This window comes from Haliotis rubra, unplaced genomic scaffold (genome assembly GCF_003918875.1).
Source record: "Haliotis rubra isolate DU_JTF1 unplaced genomic scaffold, ASM391887v1 Scf280, whole genome shotgun sequence".
In the NCBI taxonomy this organism is placed as follows: Eukaryota; Metazoa; Mollusca; class Gastropoda; order Lepetellida; family Haliotidae; genus Haliotis; species Haliotis rubra.
Genome location: NW_025766892.1, coordinates 459,317 through 475,168, shown reverse-complemented (window position 1 = coordinate 475,168; position 15,852 = coordinate 459,317). Strand labels below are relative to the sequence as shown.

At 38.1% G+C, this 15,852-nt stretch overlaps 1 protein-coding gene across 2 annotated transcripts; it reads right to left on the bottom strand.

The window, feature by feature from the left end:
- Positions 1–7,512: 7,512 nt before the first annotated feature.
- LOC124281216 lies at positions 7,513–14,751 on the bottom strand. Of its 2 annotated transcripts, none has more exons than XM_046717238.1 (5): positions 14,675–14,751; positions 12,873–12,973; positions 11,883–12,243; positions 10,212–10,400; positions 7,513–8,688 (listed from the first exon to the last, which is right to left on the bottom strand). In XM_046717238.1, exons 2-5 carry the CDS (start codon positions 12,931–12,933, stop codon positions 8,400–8,402), a joined length of 900 nt encoding a protein of 299 aa, XP_046573194.1. In that variant the 5' UTR covers positions 12,934–12,973; positions 14,675–14,751; the 3' UTR covers positions 7,513–8,399. The 2 variants fall into 2 exon arrangements, with proteins under 2 accessions (XP_046573194.1, XP_046573195.1); XM_046717239.1 differs by lacking the exon at positions 14,675–14,751 and adding an exon at positions 14,392–14,602.
- Between the last annotated feature and the right edge of the window lie 1,101 nt (positions 14,752–15,852).

Here is a 15,852-nt window from a genome sequence, read left to right as displayed (position 1 = left end):
TGTTGTGTTGTCTCACAAACACTACCTTTGTATATTCATTCAGTCTTGTAATCTCAACTAATGAGTCAAATTAATTGAACTATTCAACATGACGCTGCAATACATGTCATGCAGATTCCACAGTTATTGCCACAGACAGCTGATTAACTTATAACTTGAATTAACACTTGATCTGAGAAGAGGTTTTATTCAGAACCCATTTTCACATGAATCATTAACACAGTTTCATTCTTACTGACACAATGAAATAACAAAGATTGGCGTAAGATAAATATTAGTAGATAATTCAATCTCTGGACCAAATACTATTTGTGTACTGATCATCTGAAAACAAAGACACTACATACTAAAACAAAACATGCTTGTTACATAACTTAATGAATGGCACAGTAGATAAACAAAACTACACTTACACTTAACAGTTTGTGAAAAACACTATTCAAAAAGCACTACCTGTGTGTTCTTTTTTATTACTGACACATTTGGAATATGATACTATAAAACTGTCAAGTTCAAGTCAACAAGACTTCATCACAACACTATTTAAATATTACAGACAGAAATGACAAGACTATAGTACTCTATGGTTAGCTTTCTGTAGTGTTCATGCCATTCATCATGTGAAGATTATGTGTTCATTAGCATTTTGAAAGTACACTTTATCTCCTTGTGATGCCTGCCTGCCATGGAGTGGGTTGGTGTGGCAAGTAGAGACATTGCCTCCACTATTTGTAGATACTGAAACATGCCTTCCTGACAAACACACTTCCCTGAACTCACTCTGGCTTCCAGATGACATATATAGAGGCTGAGCGTTACCTTGTGCACATTAACTTAGAAGATACTTTCTATGCTACATCCTGTGGGGATTCTAGGTTAGAATATGTCCACAGCTAGATACATCCTCGATAATCTCCAGGGTATACGTTACGATCACTCTCCACTATACCCTGGATGCATCCACGGCTTGACCTGATAGTTATATTACCTCCCTTGGCTGGCTCTGCATTCTCACGGTAGCCAATCAGCTAAGCCGCCGTTACATCCGAGCTTGCCAGTGTCAACAAAGATAGCGGTTGCAGTCGTGAAGGTTTGTTCGCAGTGCCACTCACATTTTTGAGGAAATAATACAGACAAATTGACAGATCTGAAACTTTCAAAAAATATATAAAGGAACTCCTTCTATCTCTTTCAGAGTACCTCTGCATCAATTGTGTTGCCAAGGTTAAACGGTTAGATAATTTAAGAAGCGAAAGTGAGTTATGATTTGTTAGCTCAACTTCCCTGCGTAGATTGGATTGGATAAAAGCCAGCCAGAGGAGGTAATAAAATCATCGGGCCAAGCCGTGGATGCATCCAGGGTATAGTGGAGAGTGATAGTAACGTATACCCTGGAGATTATCAAGGATGAGCTATATATTGTGGTTACAAGTGGTGACTTGGATCAAAGGTAAAACTCCGCAATGCCAAGAATTGTTGCTCATAATCACTGGATTGTCTGATCCAGATTCCAGTAGTATGTTTTAATCCGCCATCATGTAGCTAGAATATTCCTGAGTGTGACATTAAACAATAAGCAAACATTCTTACAATACCTCTTCAATGGACAAAAAAAAAGATATTCAAACCAAGTCCTTCACTGTAACAATTATCTTGAACATAAGTCTACTCTACAGGTCTGTGGATAAACAGGGCCATTGTTAAAGGTCACATAAACCCTAGGGGGTAAAAATACATAAATCACTAACTCGCATCATTATAAATGAAACCCCGTCATTAAAACTACTCATTTCGACCTTTAATTGACTTAAATCGACCTTTTTTGACAACAGTGCACAATTCTCACCCGCGAACGAAATTTCAACCAATCAGAGCGGCGCGACTCTGTGACGTCATAGTAGGAATAGCTAGGAGGGCCTGTGCAGAATTCATCTACATTTTAGGGGTTAAATTATCTTGTTTACAGGCTTGTATAAACCTGAAATCGTGACAATTGTTGTGGAAAATGAAAGCTATATGTTCTCACAATCTACTGTCATTTAATTTTGTCTCATGCTTTGCCTAGTTTCCGAGTTACAACTTGTTTTCATAGACGATTCTGTCAAAATCGATTGGTGTCGTTAGGCCCTATTTGTATAATGACTGATCCAAATTGATCCCATTTCTGTGTTTTTTTACCTCGATATTTAATCATGTCATGTAAAAATCTGTTTGTATTCTCAAAACAGTGTCGGCCCATAAGTTTTCACATGCAATACAGCAATTAATACTCCCTTGTTGTAACCCGTGTTAGGTGGTATAAACCTACACATGTTATTTGTCATCATTCATTTGATGGTCAGTTAATGAATTTATAACAGGTATAATTAGTGGTAACACACTTAAATTACCCGACAAAGGTTCCCATTTGGCATTTCTTGTGTCTGGAGTAAATATTCAACATTATAAACATCGATCAAAGGATTAACCGATAACACGCTGATTGATTAATTACTTTTATCTTACACAGCGGAATTGTCAAAAGGTAGTGTTTATGTATGTAGATTTACTAATCTATACTGAATACACTCTGTCGTGTCGGTGTCTGCGTAAAAACAACGTCCTTCTTTCAAAGGATTAACCGGCAATACATTGATTGATTGCCCATTATTGGCTAACTAAATTACTGTTTTAAAGAAAGGCGGACATTATGCAATTAGTTGCCAGGTGTGCTATCTTGGGTGACCAATGAGACTATACATCAATACCTGAAAAGATTTATCACTTTTTCGTATATTAAACTGTTAAAAGACACATCATTTGGAACAGTTTTGTGGATATTGATGGATACATTCCTCGAACAAGGTAATGGCCTGATATTGTTCCTATAACTTTAATCTGTTTTAATTTTAATATTTGCATTTTGTTTTTATTCATTTGTCGTAGCATTCAACAGAATCATTGTTTTCGCCGTGAAGTGTAATGAGACAGACAACATTCACTAGGGTGTGTGTGCGAATTATGATTCACATTGGCAAACTATAAAATGTCTAGATATTACAGTTCTGTTATAAATTCACTATAAGTATCAGCAGATCGTCTGCTTTTTATTTAGTTTCAAAATGCATACAAGTATGATAATAAACTAATTAGGATTATAAGACCAAATATAAAGACGCACATTGACTAGTATCTACATACTGGTGAGTGGACATTAACCATGGGAATGTAGCAAGAAATTTATCGCGTAGTATTGTGACTTCGACCCCCACCTCGCTTCCGTGGAAGAAATCGTTATGTTATAAGTTGTGTCATGCAAAGTCCGTTTGGTTATGATTCCAATACATATTTAACTACGAGTAGAAAGTAGTCTTGATTTTCTAACTTGATGAAAACAAACTATAATCTCCTTAATTCTAACAGATTTTTTTATTTTTAAAATGGCGGCGCCCTGTCGGGAACATCCGCCAGTCTGAGGATAAATGGTATTTAGGTTTGTTTCCACCGAGTTACAAAATCAAAACTACTTTCTACTGGTAGTAAAATATGTATTATATTGATGGCCAATAGGATTTTGCATGACAAAGCGTAAAACATAACAATTTCTCTGGTGGCAGCGAGGTGGGTGTCAATATAATACTACTTACAATATTATTGTTACTTCGACCACAACCTCACTTCCTAGGAAGAAATCGTTATGTTACAAGTTGTGTCATAGAAAATCTTTATGGTCATCAATCATATGCATATTTTACTACAACTAGTAAGTAGTTTTGATTCTTTAACTTCCGTGAAGCGATCTGAACACAAGTAAGATATCGTTTCAGGCTTCCACAACTCTCGCTTCGCACTCACAAACATAACCCATTTAGCACGAACTGCGGGGTCCTGTGGAAATCTGTGCATGGGGACACCATCGCCCGACCCCTAGGAGCAATTGACGACAAAGCAACGATTCAGCATGTCGTCGTTGATGTCGAGAAATCATCAAAATGATGAGCGTGCTACACATTTTCTATACAACTAACTGAAAATCGTTCCTCATATGACGTCACTGCAGTGCTCTGGCGACAGAGTTACGTAACCTGTCTGTGGTTTCGTTGGCGGGCGAGAGGGAAGCAGGCGACTTTTTGGCAACTTTTAATCGCTCGGTATTAAATAACCACAAGTTTTTAAAGAATAAATTTGGTGTTCCGCATAAGACTAACCACAAATCTTTCATATGTAATGGTTAAAAGAGTAACAAAAAACAAAGTTTAGTGGTTCTTTAACAACCTACTGTCCTACAGATGAACATAATCATTGCTGTTAAACTACTGACCTGGGGTGAATATATTCATCATCATAAAATGATATTGTTGGCTAGATTATGTTTATCCGTTCAAGGGAGTAAGTAATACTTGGAATGAATGTTTACATTTGTAGGCAGTCCAATAATCTAGCTATTATATGGTGATATATAGTGATGACACACAATCTGACTGACCACCAAATCTAATTTAATTGCCTTCAATAACAAGCAATAAAGGAGAAAAGTATTGGGGACCAATTCAAATCTGGGTCCTCATGGAGTGATAACCTTGAAATTAGAAGTCAAGGAAGTCTTAGGAATTCTCGGGCAGAAAGGATCTGAAATACCTGAGGTGTGGGCACCTAGCTGATTGAGTCTCCTTTCACCCACATGACATGGTCTGAGCTCATACTATCGGTCATTGGTTTACTAGATCAGTTACAACGGGTAATAATACAGCAATAATACTTCCAACTGTAACAAAAGCAACATTCATTCACTAACAAAGCAAGATAAAAAAGGTAAAAATAGAAACAATGTGCCTTATTGTGATCTGGGTTCTGACTAACATGATGCATGAAATACAGTTATCCCCCACCATAAATTACAAATGGCAGATGGAAAGGAGGATGTAAAGGTCCACAAAAATTCCAGTGTTTCAACCAGCCAGACAGTGAGTGAGTGGGACTGAACACTATTTCAGTTTCCAGTATATCACAGCATGCAAGTTTACAGATGGATGAAATCTGAAGTGACGCAGGTCTTAGATGTCTATCGGTGAATTCAACAAGCACAGGTATCGTGCTGACAAACCAAGGTCAAACTCAGGGAGAACCAGGGATTCAAACCTATGATCAAAGGACCATGCTCTACATAAGAGTTGTAAAACTAACATAAGACTCCGCACAGTTGGTTGTTGGGCCTAATACTGTGGCAACCTGTAGCATGGGATGAGAAAATCAAACTCCATGTATGCGTACCAACTATGCAGTACATACAGCACACGTATGTGTACCAACTATGCAGTACATACAGCACATGTATGTGTACCAACCATGCAGTACATACAGCACATGTATGTGTACCAACTATGCAGTACATACAGCACATGTATGTGTACCAACTATGCAGTACATACAGCACATGTATGTGTACCAACCATGCAGTACATACAGCACATGTATGTGTACCAACTATGCAGTACATACAGCACATGTATGTGTACCAACCATGCAGTACATACAGCACATGTATGTGTACCAACTATACAGTACATACAGCACATGTATGTGTACCAACCATGCAGTACATACAGCACATGTATGTGTACCAACTATACAGTACATACAGCACATGTATGTGTACCAACTATGCAGTACATACAGCACATGTATGTGTACCAACCATGCAGTACATACAGCACATGTATGTGTACCAACCATGCAGTACATACAGCACATGTATGTGTACCAACTATGCAGTACATACAGCACATGTATGTGTACCAACCATGCAGTACATACAGCACATATGTGTACCAACTAACAGTACATACAGCACATGTATGTACCAGCAGCATACATGTATGTATGTGTACCAACTATGCAGTACATACAGCACATGTATGTGTACCAACCAACTATACAGTACATACAGCACACATGTATGTGTACCAACTATGCAGTACATACAGCACATGTATGTGTACCAACTATGCAGTACATACAGCACATGTATGTGTACCAACTATGCAGTACATACAGCACATGTGTATGTGTACCAACCATGCAGTACATACAGCACATGTATGTGTACCAACCATACAGTACATACAGCACATGTATGTGTACCAACCATGCAGTACATACAGCACAACCATGCAGTATGTGTACCAACTATGCAGTACATACAGCACATGTATGTGTACCAACCATGCAGTACATACAGCACATGTATGTGTACCAACTATGCAGTACATACAGCACATGTATGTGTACCAACTATGCAGTACATACAGCACATGTATGTGTACCAACCATGCAGTACATACAGCACATGTATGTGTACCAACCATGCAGTACATACAGCACATGTATGTGTACCAACTATGCAGTACATACAGCACATGTATGTACCAACCAACCATACAGTACATACAGCACATGTATGTGTACCAACTATGCAGTACATACAGCACATGTATGTGTACCAACTATGCAGTACATATGCAGTACATATGCAGTACATACAGCATGTGTACCAACTATGCAGTACATACAGCACATGTATGTACAACTATGCAGTACATACAGCACATGTATGTGTACCAACTATGCAGTACATACAGCACATGTATGTGTACCAACCATGCAGTACATACAGCACATGTATGTGTACCAACTATGCAGTACATACAGCACATGTATGTGTACCAACTATACAGTACATACAGCACATGTATGTACCAACTACCAACCATGCAGTACATACAGCAGCACGTGTATGTGTACCAACTATGCAGTACATACAGCACATGTATGTGTACCAACTATGCAGTACATACAGCACATGTATGTGTACCAACTATACAGTACATACAGCACATGTATGTGTACCAACCATGCAGTACATACAGCACATGTATGTGTACCAACTATGCAGTACATACAGCACATGTATGTACCAACCATGCAGTACATACAGCACGTATGTACCAACCATGTACATACAGCACATGTATGTGTACCAGTACATACACATACAGCACATGTATGTGTACCAACCATGCAGTACATACAGCACATGTATGCAGTACATACAGCACATGTATGTGTACCAACCATGCAGTACATACAGCACATGTATGTGTACCAACCATGCAGTACATACAGCACCATGCAGTATGTATGTGTACCACTATGCAGTACATACAGCACATGTATGTGTACCAACTATGCAGTACATACAGCACATGTATGTGTACCAACCATGCAGTACATACAGCACACGTATGTGTACCAGCTATGCAGTACATACAGCACATGTATGTGTACCAACTATGCAGTACATACAGCACATGTATGTGTACCAACTATACAGTACATACAGCACACGTATCTTCCACACTTCCTGCAAGATGTCTCCACATTTCCTGAGCCGAATAAGTTACATGGTGCAAGAATAGGTGTACTGAATAAACAGTGTTAGAAATAACAGTTGCACAGACACAAAACACACTTACAATGTTTAGTAAAATTGCCCATTTGTATTATTTATCTTTGTTGTTTTTTTCCAACTAAATAAGCTTGGAAGTTTAAAAATACTGAAACAATTAGCAACAATCGGGTATCCATATAAATACCTAAGACACAATTCTTACATACTTAGATGACAAACCTCAATGCATCTCCTCCAGTATCAGTACAGTGTTGTAACTGTGTTGTAACTGTGTTATATATAATATCCCATAGTTAAAACATTACCCTGAGTGACCAGACAAGAGAACCCACAAAATGGAGCTCACCATTATTAAGCATTACATAATCTTATTAACAGTGATGCTAGGTACTGAATTACACCTACTGGATGTGAAGTTGCTGTTATTCAAAGTGACTGCCACATCAGCCTTTCACATAAGTAGTTTACAATCTGATTGTGATATAAATTGTAAGTAAATATGTAGAGCTTATCTGCATGAAGAAATTATCATGATTTCAGTGCCCAGTATTCACCTTTTACAAACACATTGTACATTGTGTTTGTTGTCAGTTTACCAAAGTATGGTAGTAACCATATACACAATTGTTAGTGAATTTTACATTCAAACGTTTCAGACATAAAAAAAATAACATACAATATTAACATAGTTTAACCTTGTCAAACAGGGCGTCATGTCATTGAAGTTCTTTTCAAGATGGGGCATCCATAGAGAACATGCAGTGAGTGTGTATGTATGGTGTCAGACAGGGATGTCACACTTAATCAAAACAAAGAATAGAACCACAACATTGAATGAACTGGTCAGAGGGTTGGAATCACTATAGTAAGTAAGACCTTTTGTACAGCTGTAAATCTGGCCGTATCTGAAGCACTAGGGTGCCTGTCACACACTCTAGTCTCTATCCCTGTATCAGCTTGGTATACTTGTATACTGAGTGTTCATATACACGTGACAAGGGAGAGAATCCAATGTTTTGTCAGTGTCTGATGACATTTCATCTGATTTATGAATTCTGTGTCCATAACGGAAGGTTTTTTTGTATTCTTTGTCCCTCTCACGTTCTCGCTCTCTCACAGGTATGTTTCTCCTTCTGGCCAACTGTCGACGTTCTCTATCTCTCTGTCGCTCCTGTTCACGGTAAACTGGATCTTGCCTACGGTTCTGCATTCGTTCCTTGGCTTTCACTTTTTCTTTCTCCCTGAATAGTAAAAACAATATGAAATATTCTGACATCGATGCACCCTGTGGTTAATAATGTCAAGAGTAATACATATTATTTCACACATAACATGCACATTGAGTTATTAGTAATGTGATTTAGAAACTTAAAAACATTAAAAGTTAAAACATCAAACTTTTATTTGCCATTTCCAGCTATCTGCTCCGGATCCAGCCATCTGGGATTCTATTTCTGATCCCCACAGAACTTTTGTCACATAATTTACTTCAGAAATTGTTTCATCAAAGATTAAATAAAACCAAATGGATAAATGTCACAAAGTTAAGTGAGCTAAAGCCATGAAGAATTCCCGATTTTGTATTCTGAATAGCTTAATATGGTCCAGTGTGCAAAATAGCCACTGGCCCACTAGCCCGTGGCTAGTAAAAATCCAGTCATGCCAGTAAATCTCTACAGTCATTGGCCCGACTGGCTAGTGAATTTTCATGGGTTCATTTTTTAAATACACCACTCTCTCCGACTTGTTAAGTTATAACCCACGTTTAAATCATGCAAGATTATGGCCTGATAAATGATGGTATTATACCTTTCTTTTAGAGTCATCTCACTACTGAAATGGGCCCACTACTGGACACGATAAGAACAGATTTACCGTGGTCTTGGGCATTTGCATGGATGGTCACAGTTGTGGTGATCATAAAAAATCTTGTGAATGTTCCAAAATGCGAAGTCCCCAAAAATATTGAACTGTTTCCAAAGGTGGATCAATGACCGAAGCCCTGATTGAATTTTGACTTTTAAAGAAGTTCTCTCAAATGATAGTTATGTTGAATGATGATTGAATTTGTTCATGGAATAAGATTCGTTCCATTAAAAGTTATAAAAAGAACAAAGTTTTGTTGCATTTTACCTCCTCTCGAATTTAAGCCCAGGGCTTAATTTCAGAAAAAATATTTCTTAGATGAAATGGGTCAAATTCGAAATTAAGCCCAGGGCTCAAATACGAGGATTCCCTGTTGCTCTGAAACAGTTTCACAGGCTGTTTTTTTTATAGTATTTGTCAAACTGGATGATACAATACATAGAAATATTGCTTTGGAGCATACATCATGGTGACCAGGTGTTTTGTACTTCTTATTCACTCAGTTTTAAGCATGATACTATGCCACAGGTCTATACAGAATTCAGTTGCTCCTGGCATGAGTGAGTGAGTGAGTTTAGTTTTATGCTGCACTCAGCATTATTCCAACTTTATGGTGGCAGTCTGTAAATAATTGAGTCTGGACCAGTCAATCCAGTGATCATCAGCACAAGCATCGATATACGGAACTGAGATACAATGACATGTGTCAACCAAGTCAGTGAGCCTCACCACCCGATCTCGTTATTTGCCTCTTAAGACAAGCATGGGTTACTGAAGATCAATTCTCTAACCGGGATTTTCACAAGTCTCCTGGCATGAAGTATCAAGATGGGTCAATGCCATACAGTGAATGTTAACCCTGGGCAAAACCCTGCCCTTGCACAAAGACCAAAGTTACCTGAAGACAGGATTAGCTCGGAGTTCTCGCTTCTTAATCCGATCTTTCTCCCTCTTTGTGATGTCCCTGATGGACAGACACATGCTGTCTGACTTGGTAGTCACCTCCACTTGTCGAGCCACGTCAGACACTCCATCGGATACAGTCAGTGGAGACACCTCATTCTCGCTCACAAACATCTCCTCATCTCTACAACATTATCAGACATCTAATATATTTATTATGTAAGCATATTTTTCTGGCTACCGGATTGGTCTAGAGGCGGTCACGTGACCGTCAACAGAAAAGCATATTGACTCCAACCCAGGTCATATTAACCAAAAGTCATATTGACTTGAGTTACTAAAAATAGATTTTGACGTCAAGCTATGACGTCATTCTATTGTTTACATGTCACAGTATTGTTGGCATAACATTATTGGTTTGTAGCGAAAATAAAATTACTTTTCTTGACTAAATGGACATGTTTTTTTCCGTCCTCGGTCAATATTGCTTTTCGCAGGTCCATAATAACAGGTATTGACCTCATCACCAGTCTATAATTGTATAATATTTCATCTATAAGTCTGGTCTCGTATTAATCCTCATTTAATACCACATTAGAGCCTGGGCAGTTACAAACCTGAATTCAGATCTACATTACAGCATGGGACCTCATTAGATGTACCACACCCTGCTTGTACTTGGGGCCCTGCTCTCAATTCAAAGCCTTACCTTAAGTTAAAATGATTCAAGATTATTTCACTCATGTAGTAATGTGCATGCACATATGTTCAACTGGTGTAGGGGCGGTGGGGTAGCCTAGTAGTTAAAGCGTTGGCTCGTCACGCCGAAGACCTGGGTTCGATCCCCACATGGGCACAATGTTTGAAGCCCATTTCTGGTGTCCCCCGCCGTGATATTGCTGGAATATTGCTAAAGGCGACGTAAAACTCAAATGGTGTAATATCACTAGCCCACTGGGATACCTTGCTCCAAGTCTAACATCCAAGCACCACACCACTCATCACACTGACTTTGAGCCATCCACTCCTTATTTTGTAACCATTAATGCTTAGTGCCATGCATAGAATGAATCTAATATGAAAATCTGATCACTCCAGACAAATGCAACTGTAGTGTATTACTGGAATACACTTTTTTAAATCCATTGGAATATGTTTATTGTGTTCCGGTAAATTGGGTCAAACAAATAAAATTCCATTATATTTTTTATTAAATATATATATAGATATAGTGCAATACATTTATTTTGCAAATACACAGACCTGCAGATGGACGTCACTCAAATGGGATGATCACTGTGTCTGGTTAGCTACGGAAACTAAATAACCATCTCACATTGTGAAAACTCTAAATTATTAAAATAGATGGCGACAAGTCTACAGTTTTCAGATGGCTTATGAGTGAGTGAGTTTAGTTTTACGCCGCTTTTAGCAATATTCCAGCAATATCATGGCGGGGGACACCAGAAATGGGCTTCACAAATTGTACACATGTTGGGAATCCAACCTGGGTCTTCAGTGTGACGAGTGAACACTCACTCTGCTACCCCACCGCCCATATAGCTTATGAATCTTTCACCAATACAAGTGACAAAGGCCTTCAACCATGAGTTTATTGTGGTCATTTTACAAAACAAACTCTACAAAATTCTGACACTATTCTTACCCAGATTTGGTAAAATCAAACTGAGACCACAGAGTTCCATCATAAAGCATCTCAACTGGGATGACCTTGACCTCTACAACTTTGCCTTCTACTGCATCAGCACCTCCAGCCAATGCATCCGATGATGACAAGGCAGCTGTCGACACATACTTGTCAACAGCCCCGCTGGGTACAGCAGCAGGGCTCACGGAGGTCACAACACCAGGATCCGGTGATACCAGTGATTCATTGGACTCTATTGCTATAGCAACAGAAGGGTCTTCAGTGGCTACAACTGCTGGAATAACAGTTGTATCATCAGATGTTACTACAGTCTCTGTGAAGTAGTCAACTGGGAAAACAGCTTCCCTTTCCACTTTACCTGAAATATGATATCAGACATTGGAAACTCCAGCAACAGTTGCAAACTTGCCACTTCTATTAAAGGAAAGTATTGTTACATTTACCGTAAATGAATGCCATTATACTCATTACTAAAGTTACCCTGTTCTAACACAAAAAATACTTATGACCAGTACTTGGAATAATATTATATATTTGAATATAAATATAAGAATTATATGATAACAGATTTGTAGTTATTTTTGTTGTTTTTTAGCCAATCCTGCCCACAATCTGCAATATTTCAAGTACCAATATTCAAGCCATATCTCTGCATCCTATAATCGATTCTGGGCAAAACAAACACTTGGGGGCAATTCAGGTCATGGGAGTCACCCAACTACCTGACACTGATTACCCTTTTGCAAACAAAACACTTGAAATTTTCACTTTTAATGAAGTGTCTTCAATTCATACACAAACTGAGTGAGCATAGTTTCTTGCCTCTTCTTAGCAATATTCCAGCAATATTATCAAACATCAAAACTTTATCTCTTTTACGGAATGTGAAATTACAGAAGTTGATCATCTCCCCAAACCTTAAGCCTGTTCACAAGGCAACAAAAACCAGCTTGGAACAACCGTGATATAGCACCTTAAATTTCTCACCTGGAGTTATCTCCAACTGTACACGGAGATGCTGCTCTTCCCTTACTCCTGCTGTCTGCATCCCGGTACCTGCATACTAGAATCACAGGCCCTCTTCCTGTCTGGAGGATAATTATGATATCTGTGCTATATTAAATTCATGAGTATCATAGAGACAGATGTTCACCTTCAAAAAGTCTTTATCATTTACCTGTATGTTCTTGGATTCCTTCCCTAAATTCAAGGCAATACAAACTAAATAGTTCACATGTTAAACAACATGCAAGAAGTGGCAGATCATTGGCAGAAATAAAAGTCCATAGTTAAAGATCTTAAGTCTTTAAAAATACTTAATCACATTTTTTCATAATGCATTATGTAGTTGTTATGTTCAGTGACAATATATTATGCATTCAGTATAGATTTAGTAATAGCTAATAAATATTGATTATCAAGAAATGTGATTGTCTTATTTTGGGTACAATTGTAAAAATAATCATTCACATCACAGGTGAGTGGCAACATATTTATCCTTAAACTGATTACCCAATTTTTACATCAATAATCTTTAATATTTCTTCCCAACAATGAAACTTAGTATGAGTGAAATGATCAGGGGCCCAGATAAGCTGCGTATCCAAGTAAAATATGCATAGAAAATTTCCAAATATGCAACGAAAAATAATTGTTGTGTACCAATTACGCATTAAAATGTTAGATACGCAAAACGTTTAAAACAAATGTGTCCGGAATATATTTATGAAAATCGCTTGCATAATGAAAAAGACATCGATTGCTATCAAGTTGTACTGTTAGTATAGGACTAGTGTTGTACTGTCAGCATAGGATGAGTGATTTTTTATGAAATAATTTCCATTATATTTAGGTTGGTTTTGATTAGGTATGACATAAGGCAGAACATACCTGCTTAGTAAACTTACTCAATGACATAAAACTTAGGTGAGTAAAATGACTGAAATACGCACATATTTGCAAGCAGTGGGTATGAACCCACTCAACATTCATAATACCCACTCCAAAAAAATACAGTGGGTACAGTACCCACATGAGCTAAATCTTATCTGGAGCTCTGAATGATACACCGGTACAGTGGAAAAATACAATACACATGGTTCTAACTTGACCAACAAAATTAGGGGTCCACAGGAACACCACTTATAAATTCCTTAAGTGAAATATGAGGGTCCTGTATCATGTGTAAGGTAATGAAATCATGTAGTACTGTAAGGTTTAATGATTACTTTAATTATATGAACTTTATATTTCTTGTCACCAAATTTTGAACAGAGAATGTTATTGTGTGTCACGGGATGCAATGTGTGTGTGTGCGCGCGCGCGCATGTGTGTGTGTGTGTGTGTGTGTGTGTTTCTACGGCCATTTGTGTGTATTGGACTAGAAAAGTCAAAAGGGCCAAGGGAAAGTCAAAAGGGCCAAAACTAGAAAAGTCAAAAGGGCCATATATTTAAGTCAAAAGGGCCAAACATTTCGAAAATACAAAGATTACAAGAAATTCATTACATGTTGTTGCAGTAGATCTAATCCTAAACATCACAGAGCGTGAAATGTTTTTTGTTCCGGTGTCAATTAACGATTTGGTATTTGGCGAATTTGTCTCATGATCTGGAGCTGTGAACTTGACAACATATTTTCGAGACGTGCACATGTCAATGTTTGTCTGTCTGTGTGTCCCTTCACCACGGAACGTGCACACGAAACAACCGTTTACTCAAGAAATTAATTTTGTATATACGTCTACCGCCATCCACAAAACACCACCAATTCCTCAGTATTAAGTACTTACAAATTGTTATCATTGCAAGATATTCGTCGATTTTCGTCTGGTTATACCGGAAGTGAATGGAAGCAAAAGTATTTCGCAGTTTCATTGGTTGAAATCACGCAAAAGGGTCTTGTGAAAATGGTTCGCGTCTTTCTATACGCTCAGTTAATATTTGAGCAGACAGAACCCAGTTCTGCTATTCAGGCGCGTGAGATGTGTCAAGGAGCCCAGTCCACTGGCCATCGTTTTGTTGCTTATTTCCCAAGTTACTATATATCTCAATATCAGTACACTGTGTAAGCGTGTTTGTGTGTGTGACACGCACACGATAGTGCATGTTTGACAATTTGAAATAGAATCAGATTTTGAAATATTTCAAATGTGCTGTGGTCCAGTCTTATGACAAAAAAAATGTGGAATAGGTTTGATATTGTAATAGACTTTATGGAGAACACCATTCGCAAATTAAAGAGTCTGTGGTCTCCAAATAGCATCTAGTAATCTGTTTATCATACTGATGTTTAACAGTAATATGAGCAACCAAGCTGAATTATGTCACTGAGCATGATGGTCTCAAACATATTTTGTGTATTTCACATCTGGCAATAATCATAGGGTGTTTTGTCAGGGGAACTAGTCAAAAGGGCCGAAGGACAAAAGGGCCGAGAAGTGCCTAGTCAAAAGGGCTGATGGAAAAAGTCAAAAGGGCCGAGGTGAAAGTCAAAAGGGCTGTGACAAAAAGTCAAAAGGGCCGAGGTGAAAGTCAAATGGGCCGAATAGAAAAAAAGTTAGAAAGGTTTTACATTATTTATTGACACGTATGGCATGATATCAACATAACATTAATAAAGCATGTAGCCAAGTTTTCATGTAATGGCAATACATATATCTAATCAACACAAGGTCACATAATTAACAAAAATAACATTATGGCAATTTACACAAGTTCATTGGTTCATAATTCACACAATTTCATAATTGGTGCGGACTGACTGGTTGAATACACACCAACTGACCACTGTGAAGATGGAGTGACTCATCCACTGTCGCTCCATGTAGTCACATAGATCAACTAGCTTCTGTGACGACACTCTCAAGACAAGAATAGGAACAGAAGATGACTTTGAAACATGTGGCTATATGAATATGATGCTTATACGAATGAATGAATGTGTTCCTGGCAATGTCGCCAGATGGCT

Excerpts from the sequence above, each read along its gene's own strand:
- LOC124281216 (XM_046717238.1), bottom strand. The coding sequence starts at position 12,933 with ATGCAGACAGCAGGAGTAAGGGAAGAGCAGCATCTCCGTGTACAGTTG. Across the intron at positions 12,244-12,872 it reads ACAGTTGGAGATAACTCCAG|GTAAAGTGGAAAGGGAAGCT; the intron begins GTGAGAAATTTA and ends ATCATATTTCAG. Across the intron at positions 10,401-11,882 it reads TTTGATTTTACCAAATCTGG|AGATGAGGAGATGTTTGTGA; the intron begins GTAAGAATAGTG and ends ATAATGTTGTAG.